Below are 16,479 nucleotides of genomic sequence, written 5' to 3' on the forward strand. Positions count from 1 at the left end.
GGTCCCACCAAAGAGTTTGAGAGCAGAGCTAAAAGAGAAAGCTCATTAGGGTCATCGGGCTCGACAGGGGTCAAGTCTAATCTTAGGGCCAAATACTGGTGGCCAGGTATGGTCTTGATGGTGGAAAGATATCTGAGGAACTGTTGGCCAAGCCAGAATTCAGACAAAGGTTGTAAGATACAGCTGAAGGAGTTGTGTGTTGTGCCTAAACCTGAGGAGGCATGGGAGCAGTTGGGAGTAGACTTTGTCGTCCAATACAGTAGACTTGGGCCAGAGAGGAGATTTCTTATAGTAATGGTGGACCATTGTTCTGGATGGGTCGGGCCAAATGGGTTCATGGAGACAGCACGAGCAATGTGGTTAAGTTCTTTGGGGGTGTTTTCAGTAGAGAAGGGTTCCCCAAGGGTATAGTAAGTGACAATGGTGTGCAGTTTAGAAGCAAGAAAGTGATGAAGTAGGCCCAAAGTGTAGGGAATGAGTGGAGGTTTTCAGCACTTTAACACCCCCAAACCAATGGGAGGTTGGAAATATGTAACAGAGTTATGGTGGAGACCATGGACCAAGCTATCAGGAACAATTGGGATGTGAGTTCTGTGAGTGAAGATAAGTTGTGGAGTGTGAGAACATCAGTGCACCGGGATTTGAGTAAATAAAATGCCCAAGTGTGATTTCCATTTTTTTGAGTGAATGTGCTTAGTAAGTGTGAAGGTTTGGTTATTAGAAAATGGTGCGGGTATGTCTGACTACTTAGCCAACCATTTCCATTAAGTTTATTGACTCAAACTATAAATCTCCTCTCACCCCCAAAAAAAACGGTCTGAAATAAAATTTATTTAAATGATAATTTAATTTAATTCATTTAAATTAGTAGTTATTTTAAAAATGATCTAATCACGAATTTGATGAACACGCATTTTTTTCTGAACTTTTTCGGAGATATATACCCTCACATTTAATATTAGGAATTAACCATTTGCGTCCACAGAAATTTTAATCGTACCAACAAGAATTTGAAATCAAAAATATATTATGTTTCATTTTAATTTTCTATGCTTTTTAAACAAAAGTGAGCGTAAGAGTTTTTATTCATAGTGAATGATAGTGTCAGTGGCCACTTATAATATGTAATATAGTTCCGCGCTCTCCAGACAGGGCTGGTGGAAATGACATAGCTCTTCTAGGCAAAGGTGTTATGTCATTTCGGGGGTGCCCCTTAGGTGTAATGACACAGCTAGAAGACATGCTGACAGCTACAGAGTTACATCCGGGAGATCCAAACTATTAGCCTTTCTGCAAACGCTAACAAATCTCCCTTTATTACTGGCGCTAGGTACAGAGGCCCGTCTCCTTACCTTTGACATGGGGGATGTAGTGGTGGTGGTGTCTGAAGGGGGAGTTAGGGCGAGAGTCACTGTGGGTGGAGCTGAAACTGCTAGTGCGCAGGTGTGATACCCGCTGCACACCAGGAGAGAGCAGCTCTGCGGCAGCGAGGAAACATGGAGGGGTGGGATGGGGGGAGGGGGGATAAAGAAAAAGAAACAAAACAAAAAGAAATCAATGAAAAGAGAGAAAAAACGAAAGCAGAACATAAGACGGGGTCGGGAGGCGGAAAAGAGGAATCAAAGTAAAAAAGCATTGACAATTAACAGGCTGAAAAGCAGGAAGAAAGAAAGGTTAAAAAAGTCCAGGGGGTTATCAACCTGAAACAAAGCTCACGACATTTCATACGGGTAGCGCGGTCTGAACATTTCAGTCTGATGTCATAACAGTTAGCGTTAATAGTCATTTCTGCTTCATGTTATAACCAAGCAATTTACATGCAAAGTATAGGTTTGAGAGGATGACTTGAGGTAGAGCTAAGCAAAATCTATCATTAGTTTAGAGGTTACACTCTCCTCTCCTTTTTTGTTGCAGGAGACTAGTTCAAAGCTTCGGTGCATGATCGCTCAAAAGCAGCGTAGTTCGTGCCAATTTCAGGGGGCGTTTTCCATAAGCTATCCTTCGGGAAAAGCATCCGACTAAAGAACGTGTAATGGGAGAGACTTGTGGGAAGGGGAAACGTTTAATTAATTCAATGCAGCGAAAAGTAGAGTTTGCAAGTGTCCGAGAGGATAAGGAAAGAGGATATGAGAAAAGAAGGAGGGGCCAATGAGGATCATGGGAAGGAGGCAGCACCCACTAAAGGAAGCAGACTAGCAACAATTCTTTGAAAGAAATATCTTACAATACCTCAGGGGAGAGGCAGGAATGGTGGATATATGGGAAAACACCCTATAGAATTTGGAATAGGTATACAATAAGTGGGTGTCTGCGTTTGATGTGGTGAGCGCGCAACGTATTTTTGCCTCCATGATTTTTCCTTCTAAAATGGCTCAGCACATCCATGCTGGTATTTTAATTTAGACATTGGTTTCTTGCAAACAATCTCCCAATCTAGGCTCCTGAAAGAGGAGACTTACTTGCCTGCAACGTTGGCTCAGTCCAAATTTTAGTTTCATATTTTACCATGGTGGATATCTGTTGAACGCGGGGAAGAAAAGGTCTGCAATGTGACACTTGATCACTATGTATTATTCATTGCAGGGGGGACCCCCCTGATTATTCATTCACCCACATTGGTTGAAACTTTTGTAAATATCTAGATTGACCATCAGGACCCACAGACCTGTGCTCTTTGGATCCTGATATTGGGAACAATGGTAACAACATACAGATGTGAAAATCTTCAACTCCAGCCTTCAACCAGAGAATTATTATGTGAAAACAAGGAAATAATATGAGGCAGGGTAGCCAAAAAGGAAACACACCAAACACAGGTTACAAAGGAACATACAAAGCACTTTATTTTATACTGAATCCAGTTACAAAAGAACAGAACAAAATTCAGATAGCTATTGACCCTCAGTACAACACAGCGAACTCCGGCGTGGTTCGGTGTGCTCAGTGAGTGCAAAAATTCATTGAAACAGTCAGGCTTTTATACATTTCAAGCCTGCTGTTCAGCCCTCCTTTGGGTTAACCATTCCATAAATAGGTTACTGCTCTAGGGTCCCTTGCCAGGTCAAATCTAGTTCATCTTAGGTTTATACATTAACAAGAAGAAATGGTAATAATGTATGCTCTAGGCCTAACATTATAATGCAGGATTTAGTTTATACAATGTAGTTAAGCAGGTGTTCTCATTCAATTATAGATCAGTTTCAGTGAGACAGGTAATCCATTGCACACAGGTCAGCAGAAGGACAAGGTCTCAGCTCATGACCCTAACAAGTGGCCTGCAGGCAAGTTATACATTAGCTGTACAGAGGTCATGACAATCAAGTTCTGTTCTGAATAACATAGGCTACCATTTTAGCTCACATGGTGACTTTATAGAGCAAGAAAACCTAAAATGGCGGCTTGACCCAAAATTACAGTTTACATGGTTTCTAAGGTCAGGACCTTGCAATGCGAGTTTATTCACATGTAGTTTATAAGCAGCTTGTTAGCAGCTTGGCGTAGGCCAATATACATATATTCATAGCAATAGGAGGCACAATATAATTTCTAGTTTGACAAACCCTCCTTTTGGCCTATGCCAAGTGCTAAACTACTTCTGATCTCCCTGCAAATAACTCCATGTGTCATCGTCCATACACCCTGAATAGCTGTCAGAAATATCTATCGCCATTAGATCTTTTACTAAGATCTCTTTCAGTACATACTCCTTACAGGTTTTATCCGGGGCATACACTTTATGTCCTATTGTACCTATCGCCTGAGCGCAACATCCGCCTAGCATTGAACATATACTTGGTAGACATTGCATACAACAACAAAGAAATAGCAGAATTCCCAAAATAATCAGCAAGACTGAAAGCACTTTCCAACCCCAAGACCGCAAGAAGTCCCAGAACCAAGCGCTAAGATCCCAATTTCCCTCGGGAACATGCACTTCTGAACTAAGAATGTGCAGATTCTGTATTGCCTTAAAAATAGTTGGGGAGGAATCCGATCCGAAAACACAGCAAGTGGACCCCACTAGTTTACATACTCCACCTCGTTCAGCCAGAATGACATCTAATGCCATCCGGTTCTGAAGCGCTACCAATCTGATCGCTTTCTGCTCTAAAGTCATATTATAGAGTATATCTGTGGTCCGGTTGATGGTTCTCTCCAGTACTCTCGCTAGCTTCCTGATATCCTCGGAATTCGCTATCTGCCCAAAGAAAGGAAGGAATGATTTCGCTACATCTCCTAAAACCTGTGCTGGAGTGTCGCCATTCTCGTCCCGTCGTGGACGAGCCTTCGAAACCTCTACAGTACTTGCTATAAACACCCCAGGTAACAGGATTCCTAGATAACAAGTTCCCTGCCAATCCCTGGGCTCTAGGTGACAAGGTATGTAGTTGCACAGAAGTAGTGGGAACAACAGTTATATTTTCAACAGGTAGGAAATCATTCAAAGGGTACATTATTTCCAAATACCAAAACCCACAACCAACAGTTACTAAAAGTCCCGTGATTATCACCAGTAGACAACAAAACATTTTCGGGGCCCCAATACATATCTGCTCATTGTCTCTCCTAGTCACATTTTTGTCCAAAAGTTCAGTACGAACGGTAGCGGATGCGGGCATTGTCGTCTTCAATCGAGTTTGCTGGCGACTCCGGTCACGCATCTTCTTAATGTCTTTTCCCACAACCCTTAGCCAGCAGAACCCTTTATGCAATTGGGCCAAAAAAAAGGCAAGCCCTTAAATTCTTTCAATTGTACAGCAAGAGCCGTATTGCAAACCTATCTCCTTGGGCGGAGATTATACTTCACAGTTTCCGGTGCAAAAGAATCAGCAGACAGGATGTCGTCACTTCCCACAGGAGGTGGCGAGTGAACGGAAGTTGGATCAGAAGATGGATGATCCTCAAACAATGCAGTGGGAGAGCAAGGAGGCAAGATGGCTGTTTTGTCGGGCCTTACAACTTCCGGAACGGCCTCCGATACTCTCTTTCCACCGTCTGCCGTTTCGGGTATGTTGGTTTCAATGTCGGAAAGGGGTTCTGCGTCTTCTGTATCGTATGGCACTGGGTGTGGGATCCGTTTGGTGTGGCTGCCGTGGATCCAGTGGCGACGTCCTCCTACCCGCACCGCAGTCTGAGTGACCAGGAGCACCTGGTAGGGGCCCCTCCAACGTGGTGCGAGGCAAGACGCTCTATCGAAGGATTTAAGGAGGATCCAATCCCCTGGTTGTAGACTGTGACCGGGGCCTCGTACCTCACCGGCAATGCCTCTCGCACCTGGTGATGAATTGAAAACAGGTTTTTAGTCAATTGGTTACAATAGTCAGAGAGAAGTACATTTTCTACATCGCGCAATGCGCAGCTTTTAGGCAAACCCCAAATATTAGCAGGTCTCCCCATTACCACCTCAAAGGGAGAGAGCCCAGTCTTAGTTTGAGGGGTTGTCCTCATTGAAAGTAACACGATCGGTAAGGCGTCCGGCCATTTTAATTTGGTGCCGGCACACGTCTTAGCGAGCTTGTTTTTTATGATACCATTGTGTCTTTCCACTAATCCGGCGCTCTGAGCATGTCTGGCCGAATGGAATCGTTTGTCAATTTGCAATGCCGTACATATCTGTAGAATTACAGCAGCGATAAAATGCGGACCATTATCCGACCAGATAACTCTCGGCAAACCGAACCGTGGGAAGAATTCCTTTAACATGGTCTTTGCAGTGGTCATGGCTGTAGCGTCTTTAACAGGGAAAGCCTCGACCCACTTACTAAAGGCGCAAATGACCACAAGGACATATTTTAGATTGTTACATCGCTCCATTTCAATAAAGTCAAAGTGAATCACTTCAAACAGGACAGAAGGAGGCCCAAAGCTACCTCTTGGAGTTGCTGTCCCCTTTCCCACATTGTGTTGTAGGCAAATCATGCAATTTTGGACATAATGCTGGGCAATTTTTGAAATCTTGATCATTTACCCAGACTTTCTCTAACATTCTCGTGATCTGTTGAGCGCACACATGTGTGGGACCGTGTGCCATGGTAACCATCATTACTATATAGGCATTAGGAAGCAACCATTTCCCTTCAACCATGTCCACCCAACACCCATCATCATCGAGTTTCCCCAAGCCCTCAGCCCACCTCTTGGATTCTTCTAATGTGGCATCGGCTTGGATATCCCGTACAGACCCAACACCCTCATCCATTGCATAGGCATCTACAGTCTCCCTTGAAACATACATCTCTGTGAAGAGATCAGAGGCAGTTTGTCTAGCTATTTGATCAGCGAAAGCATTCCCTTTCCCTACATCATCTATAATCTTGCGATGTGCTGCGCACTTAATGATTGCTAACTGACTAGGGAGCGCAAGCGCTGAAAGCAATTGTACTATCAGGAAGCCATGTTGGATCTTGGTGCCATGCGAAGTTAAAAACCCTCTATCTGACCAAAGTCTCCCAAAGTTGTGAGCCACCCCAAAGGCATACTGGCTATCAGTATATATGTTTACTGTTAGCCCTTCGGAAAGCTCACAAGCTCGAGTCAATGCTATAATCTCTGCGGCCTGCGCAGAGTTATGCGTAATTCTCTTGGTCTCCACAACCGTACTCAATGTAGTGACTGCATAAGCATCTGTGGATGTACCATCCAGTAGTTAGAATCAGGAGCCATCACAAAACAGCTCGCCTTGTGGGTTATCCAAAGGAGTGTCCTCAAATCAACTCTGCCTTTTGTATCTTGTTCAGTAGTATACAGGCAGTCATGTGACTCTTCGTCACCGCAAACAGTATTTTGCGGAAAGATAGGAGTTCAGCCGGATTAAGAACGCAGCACCTCCTAATTTGAATGTGGGGAGCAAACAAGATTAATTCATATCTTGTCAGTCGTGCGGAAGTGAGGTGTTGCGTTTGGGTTTTGTTCAATAGAATATCTACAGAGTGAGGCACCATCAGGGTTAAATCATGGCCTAGGACCATTCCTTCACTCTGTTTTACAGACGCAGCAGCAGCAGCGACAGCGCGCAAACATCTTGGCAAAGCGCATGCAACAGGATCAAGGGCGGAAGAGTAGTAACCGCATGGCCTATTCTTCCCTCCATGTTCCTGCGTTAATACAGCCAAAGCACATCCATCACATTCATGCACAAACAACACAAAGGCCTTCTTATAGTTCGGTGTGCCCAAAACTGGCGCCGAACATAATGCAGTCTTGAGCAACTCGAATGAAGGTTGATGCTCCGTATTCCATGGCAATGGCGAAAAAATACCCTTCTTCGTTGAGGCCAACATCGGTTTTATCACTAGTGAGAAGTTTGGGATCCATAACCTACAGTAAGAAGCCATACCTACCAAGGCTCTAACTTCCTTTTGTGTATTTGGGACAGACATGCCAGAAATGTGTTTTATTCTTTCAGGTGTCAATCTTCTTCCCTCCTTTGACAGGAGATAGCCTAAATAGGCGACCTCCTGGCAACAATATTGAAACTTTTTAAGCGAAGCTTTGTGACCATGCTTAGCTAGATGGATGAGCAACAACACAGTGCCCTCTTTACAAGAGCTCTCAGAGTCAGCGGCTAAAAGCAAATCATCAACATATTGAAGCAACGTACAAGTAGGGGGCAATCCAAGGGTATCAAGCTGCTCTTTCAAAGCCCTACTATAAATACTAGGACTCTCAGTATAACCTTGAGGTGCACGAGTAAATGTGAATGAGCGTCCCCCTAAGGCATGGGTGCACAACATACGGCCCGCGGGCCAGTTGCGGCCCGCCATGCCCTTTTGACCGGCCCGCGAGGCACAAAGACTTTCCTAATGGAGGGCGGCCCGCGGCCGCCCTCCATTAGGAAAGTCTTTGTTGTCTTCCGGGCCGGTGAAAACACTGGCCCTCATTGGCTAGCACACACACACGCATCACGTCGCTCCTACGAGCCACGTAATGCGTGTGTGCTGCACCAATGGAGGGCCAGCAGCACTACGGCTGGCGTGGCCCATAAGGCTTGATGCCGGAAGGCATTTCAGCCTTGGACCATGCCAGCCGTAGTGCGATTCCAGCTTACCTGCCTGCCTTCCAGCACGTCTCCGGTAAGTGGTCTGTTTGTGTTTGTGTGTCGGGTTTGTTTTGCTTTATGTTTGTGTGTATGAATGTTTGTGTTTTAATGTATTTTGAGTGTATGTTGAGATGCGGGGGTGGGGGGGTGTGTCGGATGTGTTTGAATGTTTGTGTTTTAATGTATTTTGAGTGCATGTTGAGATGCGGGGGTGGGGGGGTGTCGGATGTGTTTGAATGTTTGTGTTTTAATGTATTTTGAGTGTATGTTGAGGTGGGGGGGTGTGTCGGATGTGTTTGAATGTTTGTGTTTTAATGTATTTTGAGTGTATGTTGAGATGCGGGGGTGGGGGGGTGTGTCGGATGTGTTTGAATGTTTGTGTTTTAATGTATTTTGAGTGCATGTTGAGATGCGGGGGTGGGGGGGTGTGTCGGATGTGTTTGAATGTTTGTGTTTTAATGTATTTTGAGTGTATGTTGAGATGCGGGGGTGGGGGGGTGTGTCGGATGTGTTTGAATGTTTGTATTTTAATGTATTTTGAGTGCATGTTGAGATGCGGGGGTGGGGGGGTGTGTCGGATGTGTTTGAATGTTTGTGTTTTAATGTATTTTGAGTGTATGTTGAGATGCGGGGGTGAGGGGGTGTGTCGGATGTGTTTGAATGTTTGTGTTTTAATGTATTTTGAGTGCATGTTGAGATGCGGGGGTGGGGGGGTGTGTCGGATGGGTGGGGGGGTGTGTCGGATGTTTATGAATGTTTGTGGGGGTTCGGGTCTGTATGGGTGCATGTTTGTGTGTGTGCTGAGTTGGGGGGTGGGGGATTTGGGTCTGTATGGGTGCATGTTTGTGTGTGTGCTGATTTGGGGGGTGGGGGGTTTGGGTCTGTATGGGTGCATGTTTGTGTGTGTGCTGATTTGGGGTGGTGGGGGGTTCGGGTCTGTATGGGTGCATGTTTGTATGTGTGTTGATTTGGGGGGTGGGGGTTTTGGGTCTGTATGGGTGCATGTTTGTGTGTGTGCTGATTTGGGGGGTGGGGGGTTCGGGTCTGTATGGGTGCATGTTTGTGTGTGTGCTGATTTGGGGGGTGGGGGGTTCGGGTCTGTATGGGTGCATGTTTGTGTGTGTGCTGATTTGGGGGGTGGGGGGTTCAGGTCTGTATGGGTGCATGCTTGAGTGTGTTTGGGGCATAGTGTTTGGTTGGGGGTGAGCGGGCCATGGGGCATAGTGTTTGGTTGGGGTGGGAGCCATGGGGCATAGTGTTTGGTTGGGGGTGAGGGGCCCATGGGGCATAGTGTTTGGTTGGGGTGAGGGGCCCATGGGGCATAGTGTTTGGTGGGGGCCATGGGGCATAGTGTTTGGTTGGGGTGGGAGCCATGGGGCATAGTGTTTGGTTGGGGGTGAGGGGCCCATGGGGCATAGTGTTTGTTTGGGGTGGGAGCCATGGGGCATAGTGTTTGGTTGGGGGTGAGGGGCCCATGGGGCATAGTGTTTGGTGGGGGCCATGGGGCATAGTGTTTGGTTGGGGTGGGAGCCATGGGGCATAGTGTTTGGTTGGGGGTGAGGGGCCCATGGGGCATAGTGTTTGGTGGGGGCGATGGGGCATAGTGTTTGGTTGGGGTGGGAGCCATGGGGCATAGTGTTTGGTTGGGGGTGAGGGGCCCATGGGGCATAGTGTTTGGTTGGGGGTGAGGGGCCCATGGGGCATAGTGTTTGGTGGGGGCCATGGGGCATAGTGTTTGGTTGGGGTGGGAGCCATGGGGCATAGTGTTTGGTTGGGGGTGAGGGGCCCATGGGGCATAGTGTTTGGTTGGGGGTGAGGGGCCCATGGGGCATAGTGTTTGGTTGGGGGTAGGGGGCCATGGGGCATAGTGTTTGGGTGAGGGGGCCATGGGGCATAGTGTTTGGTTGGGGGTGAGGGGGCCATGGGGCATAGTGTTTGGTTGGGGATGGGAGCCATGGGGCATAGTGTTGCACTCCAAGAGTGAACTCAATAATAAAGCTAAAACAGGCACAGTTAGGAGATGTACATCCTTTGCTTTTTTGAGGAAACCTGACTCAACGAAGGCCATACTCCTCATGGGTAACCCAAACAGCAAACTATAGCAGTCCAAAATAACGGAATGTCCAATCAAGGGTCAATAAAATATATATAATTTAATTAAACAGACGATATACAATAACTAAATCGAAATAAATGATAGCAATGGAAAATGTGTAGTACAAAATGTAAGTTTGAAATGCAATAAAAATCGTTACCCCTCAAAAACATATCTTTTTCAATGTGTTTAATACAAATTGGGGGTTGAAAAAGCCTCCTGACATGTCCCGTCTACCGCCCCGCCCACTTTTACTTTTCGGCCCACTATAGCCCTCATGTAAGGTACTTTCGGCCCTCTGTCAAAATCAGTTGTGCACCCCTGCCCTAAGGTGAACGCAAACAAGTATCTACTATCCTCATGTATAGGAATACTGAAGAAAGCATTCTTTAGGTCCACAACACTGAAGTGAGTAGCCGTAGCTGGAATCATGGTTAATATTGTCGTCACATCAGGCACAATTGGAAATTGCGGAGCGACGACTTTATTAATGGCACGTAAATCAATTATAAAACGAAATGGAATTGCATTATCACCTTTTTTGTACACGGGTAAAATCGGACTATTGCACAAACTTCCTGCAATCTCCTCAATCACCCCACGATGCACAAAATCGGAAACAATGCTCTTCAAAGCTCTCTCGCCTTCAACTGAGATCTTATACTGTGGAATACGGGGCAGCTTAATTCCATGTTTCAAAACTATTTTAACAGGCTCAATCTGCAAAACACTGACATCATTGTCATCAACTGCCCACAAACACTCTGTTACATTACTGAATTCTGGCGGCAAAGGTCTAGTCAAGAATTGCGAAACAGAACATTGCTGTGGTGAAATCGTCAAACGCACTCCATCAGAAGAACAATGAATTACCGCATTTAATTCCTTCAACAGATTCAACCCCAGCAAATTCTCTCCACAATTCGAAGTCAAGAGAAATGGACAGTGGTCCGTAAAGGGACCCAAAGAAATAGGTACCGGTGAAGAAACCAGACAAACAACTGGTGTGCCAGAAAACCCTACAGAAACATTGGTTTGCCCTGACAGTGGAATGTTTGGAACCCGAGAATAATCAATGGAGCACTTCTGTGCTCCAGTGTCTATCAAAAATTTATGTTTCCTATTTCCCACTACCATTTCAACGTAGGGACCTTTCTGATTAACGGGAATAGGTGTAGGTTCCAAACCCTGCTTCGGGCAATCCTAACGAAACAAAATATCATAACAACAACCGGAGGAATAGGAACAACAGGTTGAGCAGGAAGAGCAGGAATAACAGCAGGAAGAGGTACAGCAGGAGGAAGAGGAAGATACGGAGGTGGTGCAGAGGCACCAGGCCTTCGTTCATTTAACAATTTGTCGATAAACTCATCAGAAACATGAAGATCTTTAGAAGGATAGATTTTCTGAATACCGAGTGAGAAAGCCCTGTCCATATTCCTAACCGACTCGGACTGTTTGTCCTGATCATATAACAACCCCTTTTCAGCATTTGTTTTATGACGGCGCACATGTTTTTCCCTACTTTTAAGCTACTGCAACGCTTCTCTTTTCCAATTTTGCAAAACATCAAATGCTGCAGGTCTGGCCTTCTTTTTTAACAAGACTGACTCTAAATATTCAATACGAGGGATCTCAAAACTACCATTGACTGGCCACTGAAGTTCGGAGGCATGTCTGGTTTGTCTGTGCCAAATTTTATTAAATACTACACTTCCAATGCCATGCTTACAGTACATAGTGCATGCCGGTGACCCCTCCTGTGGTGCCGGATGGCTAAATTCCAAAGATTGTCTATCGCTGCGGAATAATGCCCTAAAGCAGCTAGACAATTTCCCAGGCATTTCTCAAATACTCGGTGTTACCTGGTCAATAATTGTGTCTGCAGATACAATGCGCCAAATTCAAATTGTCAGGGTTAAATTAAGAGTCGGGTAACGACTCACCGGACCAAACCTAAGGAGGACCGATCGGTTTACAAAGGACTTACCTAACAAATTTGACCTTGTGTATGGTGATTTCGGCAAATCTGCCCGCCTCAAAAAATTGACCCTCGTCAAGATGCCGTCTCAGACCACACGGCTATCGTCCAGGGAACGGATCGTGCAGCGCTGTTGAGGTGTTGCGTCTCGTTCAGTCGGGCCCGTTATGTCACACCATCCGATCCCGGTCCGATAGCGTGCGTCAACCTTCAATAATCCGGCATCAATCTTGAGGGCCCCTATTCCGGGCGCCAACTATGAAAACAAGGAAATAATATGAGGCAGGGTAACCAAAAAGGAAACACACCAAACACAGGTTACAAAGGAACATACAAAGCACTTTATTTTATACTGAATCCAGTTACAAAAGAACAGAACAAAATTCAGATAGCTATCGACCCTCAGTACAACACAGCGAACTCCGGCGTGGTTCGGTGTGCTCAGTGAGTGCAAAAATTCATTGAAACAGGCAGGCTTTTATACATTTCAAGCCTGCTGTTCAGCCCTCCTTTGGGTTAACCATTCCATAAATAAGTTACTGCTCTAGGGTCCCTTGCCAGGTCAAATCTAGTTCATCTTAGGTTTATACATTAAAAAGAAGAAATGGTAATAATGTATGCTCTAGGCCTAACATTACAATGCAGGACTTAGTTTATACAATGTAGTTAAGCAGGTGTTCTCATTCAATTATAGATCAGTTTCGGTGATACAGGTAATCCATTGCACACAGGTCAGCAGAAGGACAAGGTCTCAGCTCATGACCCTAACAAGTGGCCTGCAGGCAAGTTAATATGTTTAAATAGGTATAAAGAATCCCTATTAACATGAAAACATCCTACTCCACCAACGGGGATATAGATATATGTAATATAATAAAGAGCAAGATGATACGTGTTGTTTACTTGCCTCCAACCCTCTCACATAGGAACTCTATAAGGTTTTCCAGCATCACTAGTCCTGAAAAAATGGACCGTCTGCTATAACTGATTTACACAAATGTATAACAAGTTTATTATTCAAATAATTCAAACTGAATTTACACATAAAACACTACCCTCACCTAACACAGTGTACTGAACATTAAAAAACAAATATAAAACAATTATAAAACATCAGATAACTTATTTATACGACACAGAAGATATCACATAACACACAAAAAAATCTCAATGTGTCACTAAAACAACAAGCATAACAACATGTTTCTGTTCTTAACTGCCCAGTTCAGGCGAACATTCTTCAGGGGATAAATTTAAAAGCATCCACTAATCTCTTCCACACCGTGTTGAAAGGGTAGATTCAGGCACCCAAGAGGGTAAAAGGAAAACAACCTCCAAGCCTGTAAAAATAAAGGAAAGGAGAAACCTAATGAGTTCCAAAGAGGGAAGGAAGTACTACAAAATGTAAATGGAGGCATGGCACAGGGATTATGCCACACTCACAAGGGTCCCAAAGGGCACCCGCAGATTTAACTTTAAATGGTGAAACTTCAAAGCACGTCACAGGATGACAAATTTGCTGGTTTCCCTCCAAATGAGAAATCAATACTTCAACAAAGCGTCACAGTCCGCTAGAGTATCGCCACACCTAAGTAAGACAAAACCAATACACAGAGACCACATGCTCTGTTATATCCAGAAATCACACTGGCTTCAATACCACTGCACATAAAATCAAGGCTCCAAATAACAAAGTGAATTACCTCCACAAATGTAGGGATCAAGACTGCAATTCACAATTCAGTAATGGACAAGTTGAAATGGAAACATCCATACGATCAAGCAATAAAGTGCAGAGTCAATCTGGAAAGCAATGGGAACATAACAGTAAACACCATTTATCTGGCATTACCAAAACCTCAGCTAACAACATGCCGTCAACATGCACTAGAGGGCAAACAAAAGGGGGTGCTTATATTTCACACACGTGAGGAGACCATGCATTATCTAATGTGTAAAGACAACTACTCAGCGTCCATGCTGTCCAACCTCCACAACGTAAAAGAAACGCGGAAAATGGATAGCCACACAACATGTGTAAAATAAGTGTAAAATAAAATAAAGTACCCCAACCACCAAATAATGCAAAAGGTGTCCCGACATGGAGACAATTTCATGCACAGAGTCACATCCAAAGGCGAAATGCTGGTAGCGTGCTCACCTATACACACGGCGGGGTTTATTCACTCCACTTGCAGCATTCAAACATACTCGGCCAGCACTCGATTCAGAGGAGCCATGGCTGCTGCACAATCTCAAAGCGTCTATGGTTGCGCAGCAACACAAAGAAAGGACTCTGTTAAAGCGTCTATGGTTGTGCGGCAACACAAAGAAAGGACTCCACTTCTCGAAGTTAATCAGGAGTACAACAACCAAGGGGGCCATATTGGAACAGACCCAGGATCAACTGGTGTAGAGGAGTTTAGTGAACACTCAGCGCATCAAAAAGATGTAAATTGCACTAACTTCATCAATTAAACTAAAAACCAAATTGTTCACCAAAATTGGGTGCCCACATGGTATATGCATCACACAATGTCCAAAATTATATTTGGCTAACCAAATGCCAATCAATGCTTTCATTGAGCCCTAGCACATTGCTTTGTAATTTGAAAATTATTTTTTGCTCTATATTCAATAATTTTCGATCTGTTTCAATTTTGGCATTTCCATGCACCTTTTTCAAAATCAGCCATGTGAAGTCATTGAAACCATGTTTCTTTTCAATAAAATGTTTCACAAGAGGGGCAGTTATCACTTGATTTTTGATACAGCTGCGATGTTCCACCATTCAAACTTTACATTGCCTATTTGTTTTTCCCACATAATGTAGGCCACATGGACAGGTGATCAGATATACAACATTAGCTGTGTTACAATTCGTCATTTCAGTGAAGACCCACTTAACATCAGGTAGAATTTGCAATAATCTAGTTTCTTTTGTTTGTCCACACATGCTGCAATTCCCACATGGGATTTTGATGCGCTGAGTGTTCACTAAACTCCTCTACACCAGTTGATCCTGGGTCTGTTCCAATATGGCCCCCTTGGTTGTTGTACTCCTGATTAACTTCGAGAAGTGGAGTCCTTTCTTTGTGTTGCCGCACAACCATAGACGCTTTAACAGAGTCCTTTCTTTGTGTTGCTGCGCAACCATAGACGCTTTGAGATTGTGCAGCAGCCATGGCTCCTCTGAATCGCGTGCTGGCCGAATATGTTTGAATGCTGCAAGTGGAGTGAATAAACCCCGCCGTGTGTATAGGTGAGCACGCTACCAGCATTTCGCCTTTGGATGTGACTCTGTGCATGAAATTGTCTCCATGTCGGGACACCTTTTGCATTATTTGGTGGTTGGGGTACTTTATTTTATTTTACACTTATTTTACACATCTTGTGTGGCTATCCATTTTCCGCGTTTCTTTTACGTTGTGGAGGTTGGACAGCATGGACGCTGAGTAGTTGTCTTTACACATTAGATAATGCATGGTCTCCTCACGTGTGTGAAATATAAGCACCCCCTTTTGTTTGCCCTCTAGTGCATGTTGACGGCATGTTGTTAGCTGAGGTTTTGGTAATGCCAGATAAATGGTGTTTACTGTTATGTTCCCATTGCTTTCCAGATTGACTCTGCACTTTATTGCTTGATCGTATGGATGTTTCCATTTCAACTTGTCCATTACTGAATTGTGAATTGCAGTCTTGATCCCTACATTTGTGGAGGTAATTCACTTTGTTATTTGGAGCCTTGATTTTATGTGCAGTGGTATTGAAGCCAGTGTGATTTCTGGATATAACAGAGCATGTGGTCTCTGTGTATTGGTTTTGTCTTACTTAGGTGTGGCGATACTCTAGCGGACTGTGACGCTTTGTTGAAGTATTGATTTCTGATTTGGAGGAAAACCAGCAAATTTGTCATCCTGTGACGTGCTTTGAAGTTTCACCATTTAAAGGTAAATCTGCGGGTGCCCTTTGGGACCCTTGTGAGTGTGGCATAATCCCTGTGCCATGCCTCCATTTACATTTTGTAGTACTTCCTTCCCTCTTTGGAACTCATTAGGTTTCTCCTTTCCTTTATTTTTACAAGCTTGGAGGTTGTTTTCCTTTTACCCTCTTGGGTGCCTGAATCTACCCTTTCAACACGGTGTGGAAGAGATTAGTGGATGCTTTTAAATTTATCCCCTGAAGAATGTTCGCCTGAACTGGGCAGTTAAGAACAGAAACATGTTGGGATGCTTGTTGTTTTAGTGACACATTGAGATTGTTTTGTGTGTTATGTGATATCTTCTGTGTCGTATAAATAAGTTATCTGATGTTTTATAATTGTTTTATATTTGTTTTTTAATGTTCAGTACACTGTGTTAGGTG

General features: G+C 44.4%; 1 protein-coding gene across 21 annotated transcripts in view; it reads right to left on the bottom strand.

The window, feature by feature from the left end:
* Nucleotides 1-16,479, bottom strand: part of ABLIM1 (actin binding LIM protein 1) — a 1,283,500-nt gene that overhangs the window by 78,329 nt on the left and 1,188,692 nt on the right. For 12 of the 21 annotated variants that reach the window (XM_069611877.1, XM_069611886.1, XM_069611885.1 and 9 more), the window contains one exon: nucleotides 1,353-1,478. The exons of 8 other annotated variants lie outside the window; for them this stretch is intronic. In XM_069611877.1, coding sequence (XP_069467978.1) covers nucleotides 1,353-1,478 — 126 coding nt within the window. Of the gene's footprint in view, nucleotides 1-1,352; nucleotides 1,479-2,817; nucleotides 5,275-16,479 lie in introns of those variants that run through there. One more of the 21 variants, XM_069611887.1, reaches the window with a different exon arrangement.

The sequence above is a fragment of the Ambystoma mexicanum genome, chromosome 8 (genome assembly GCF_040938575.1).
Source record: "Ambystoma mexicanum isolate Mex_15411 chromosome 8, UKY_AmexF1_1, whole genome shotgun sequence".
Lineage (NCBI taxonomy): Eukaryota > Metazoa > Chordata > Amphibia > Caudata > Ambystomatidae > Ambystoma > Ambystoma mexicanum.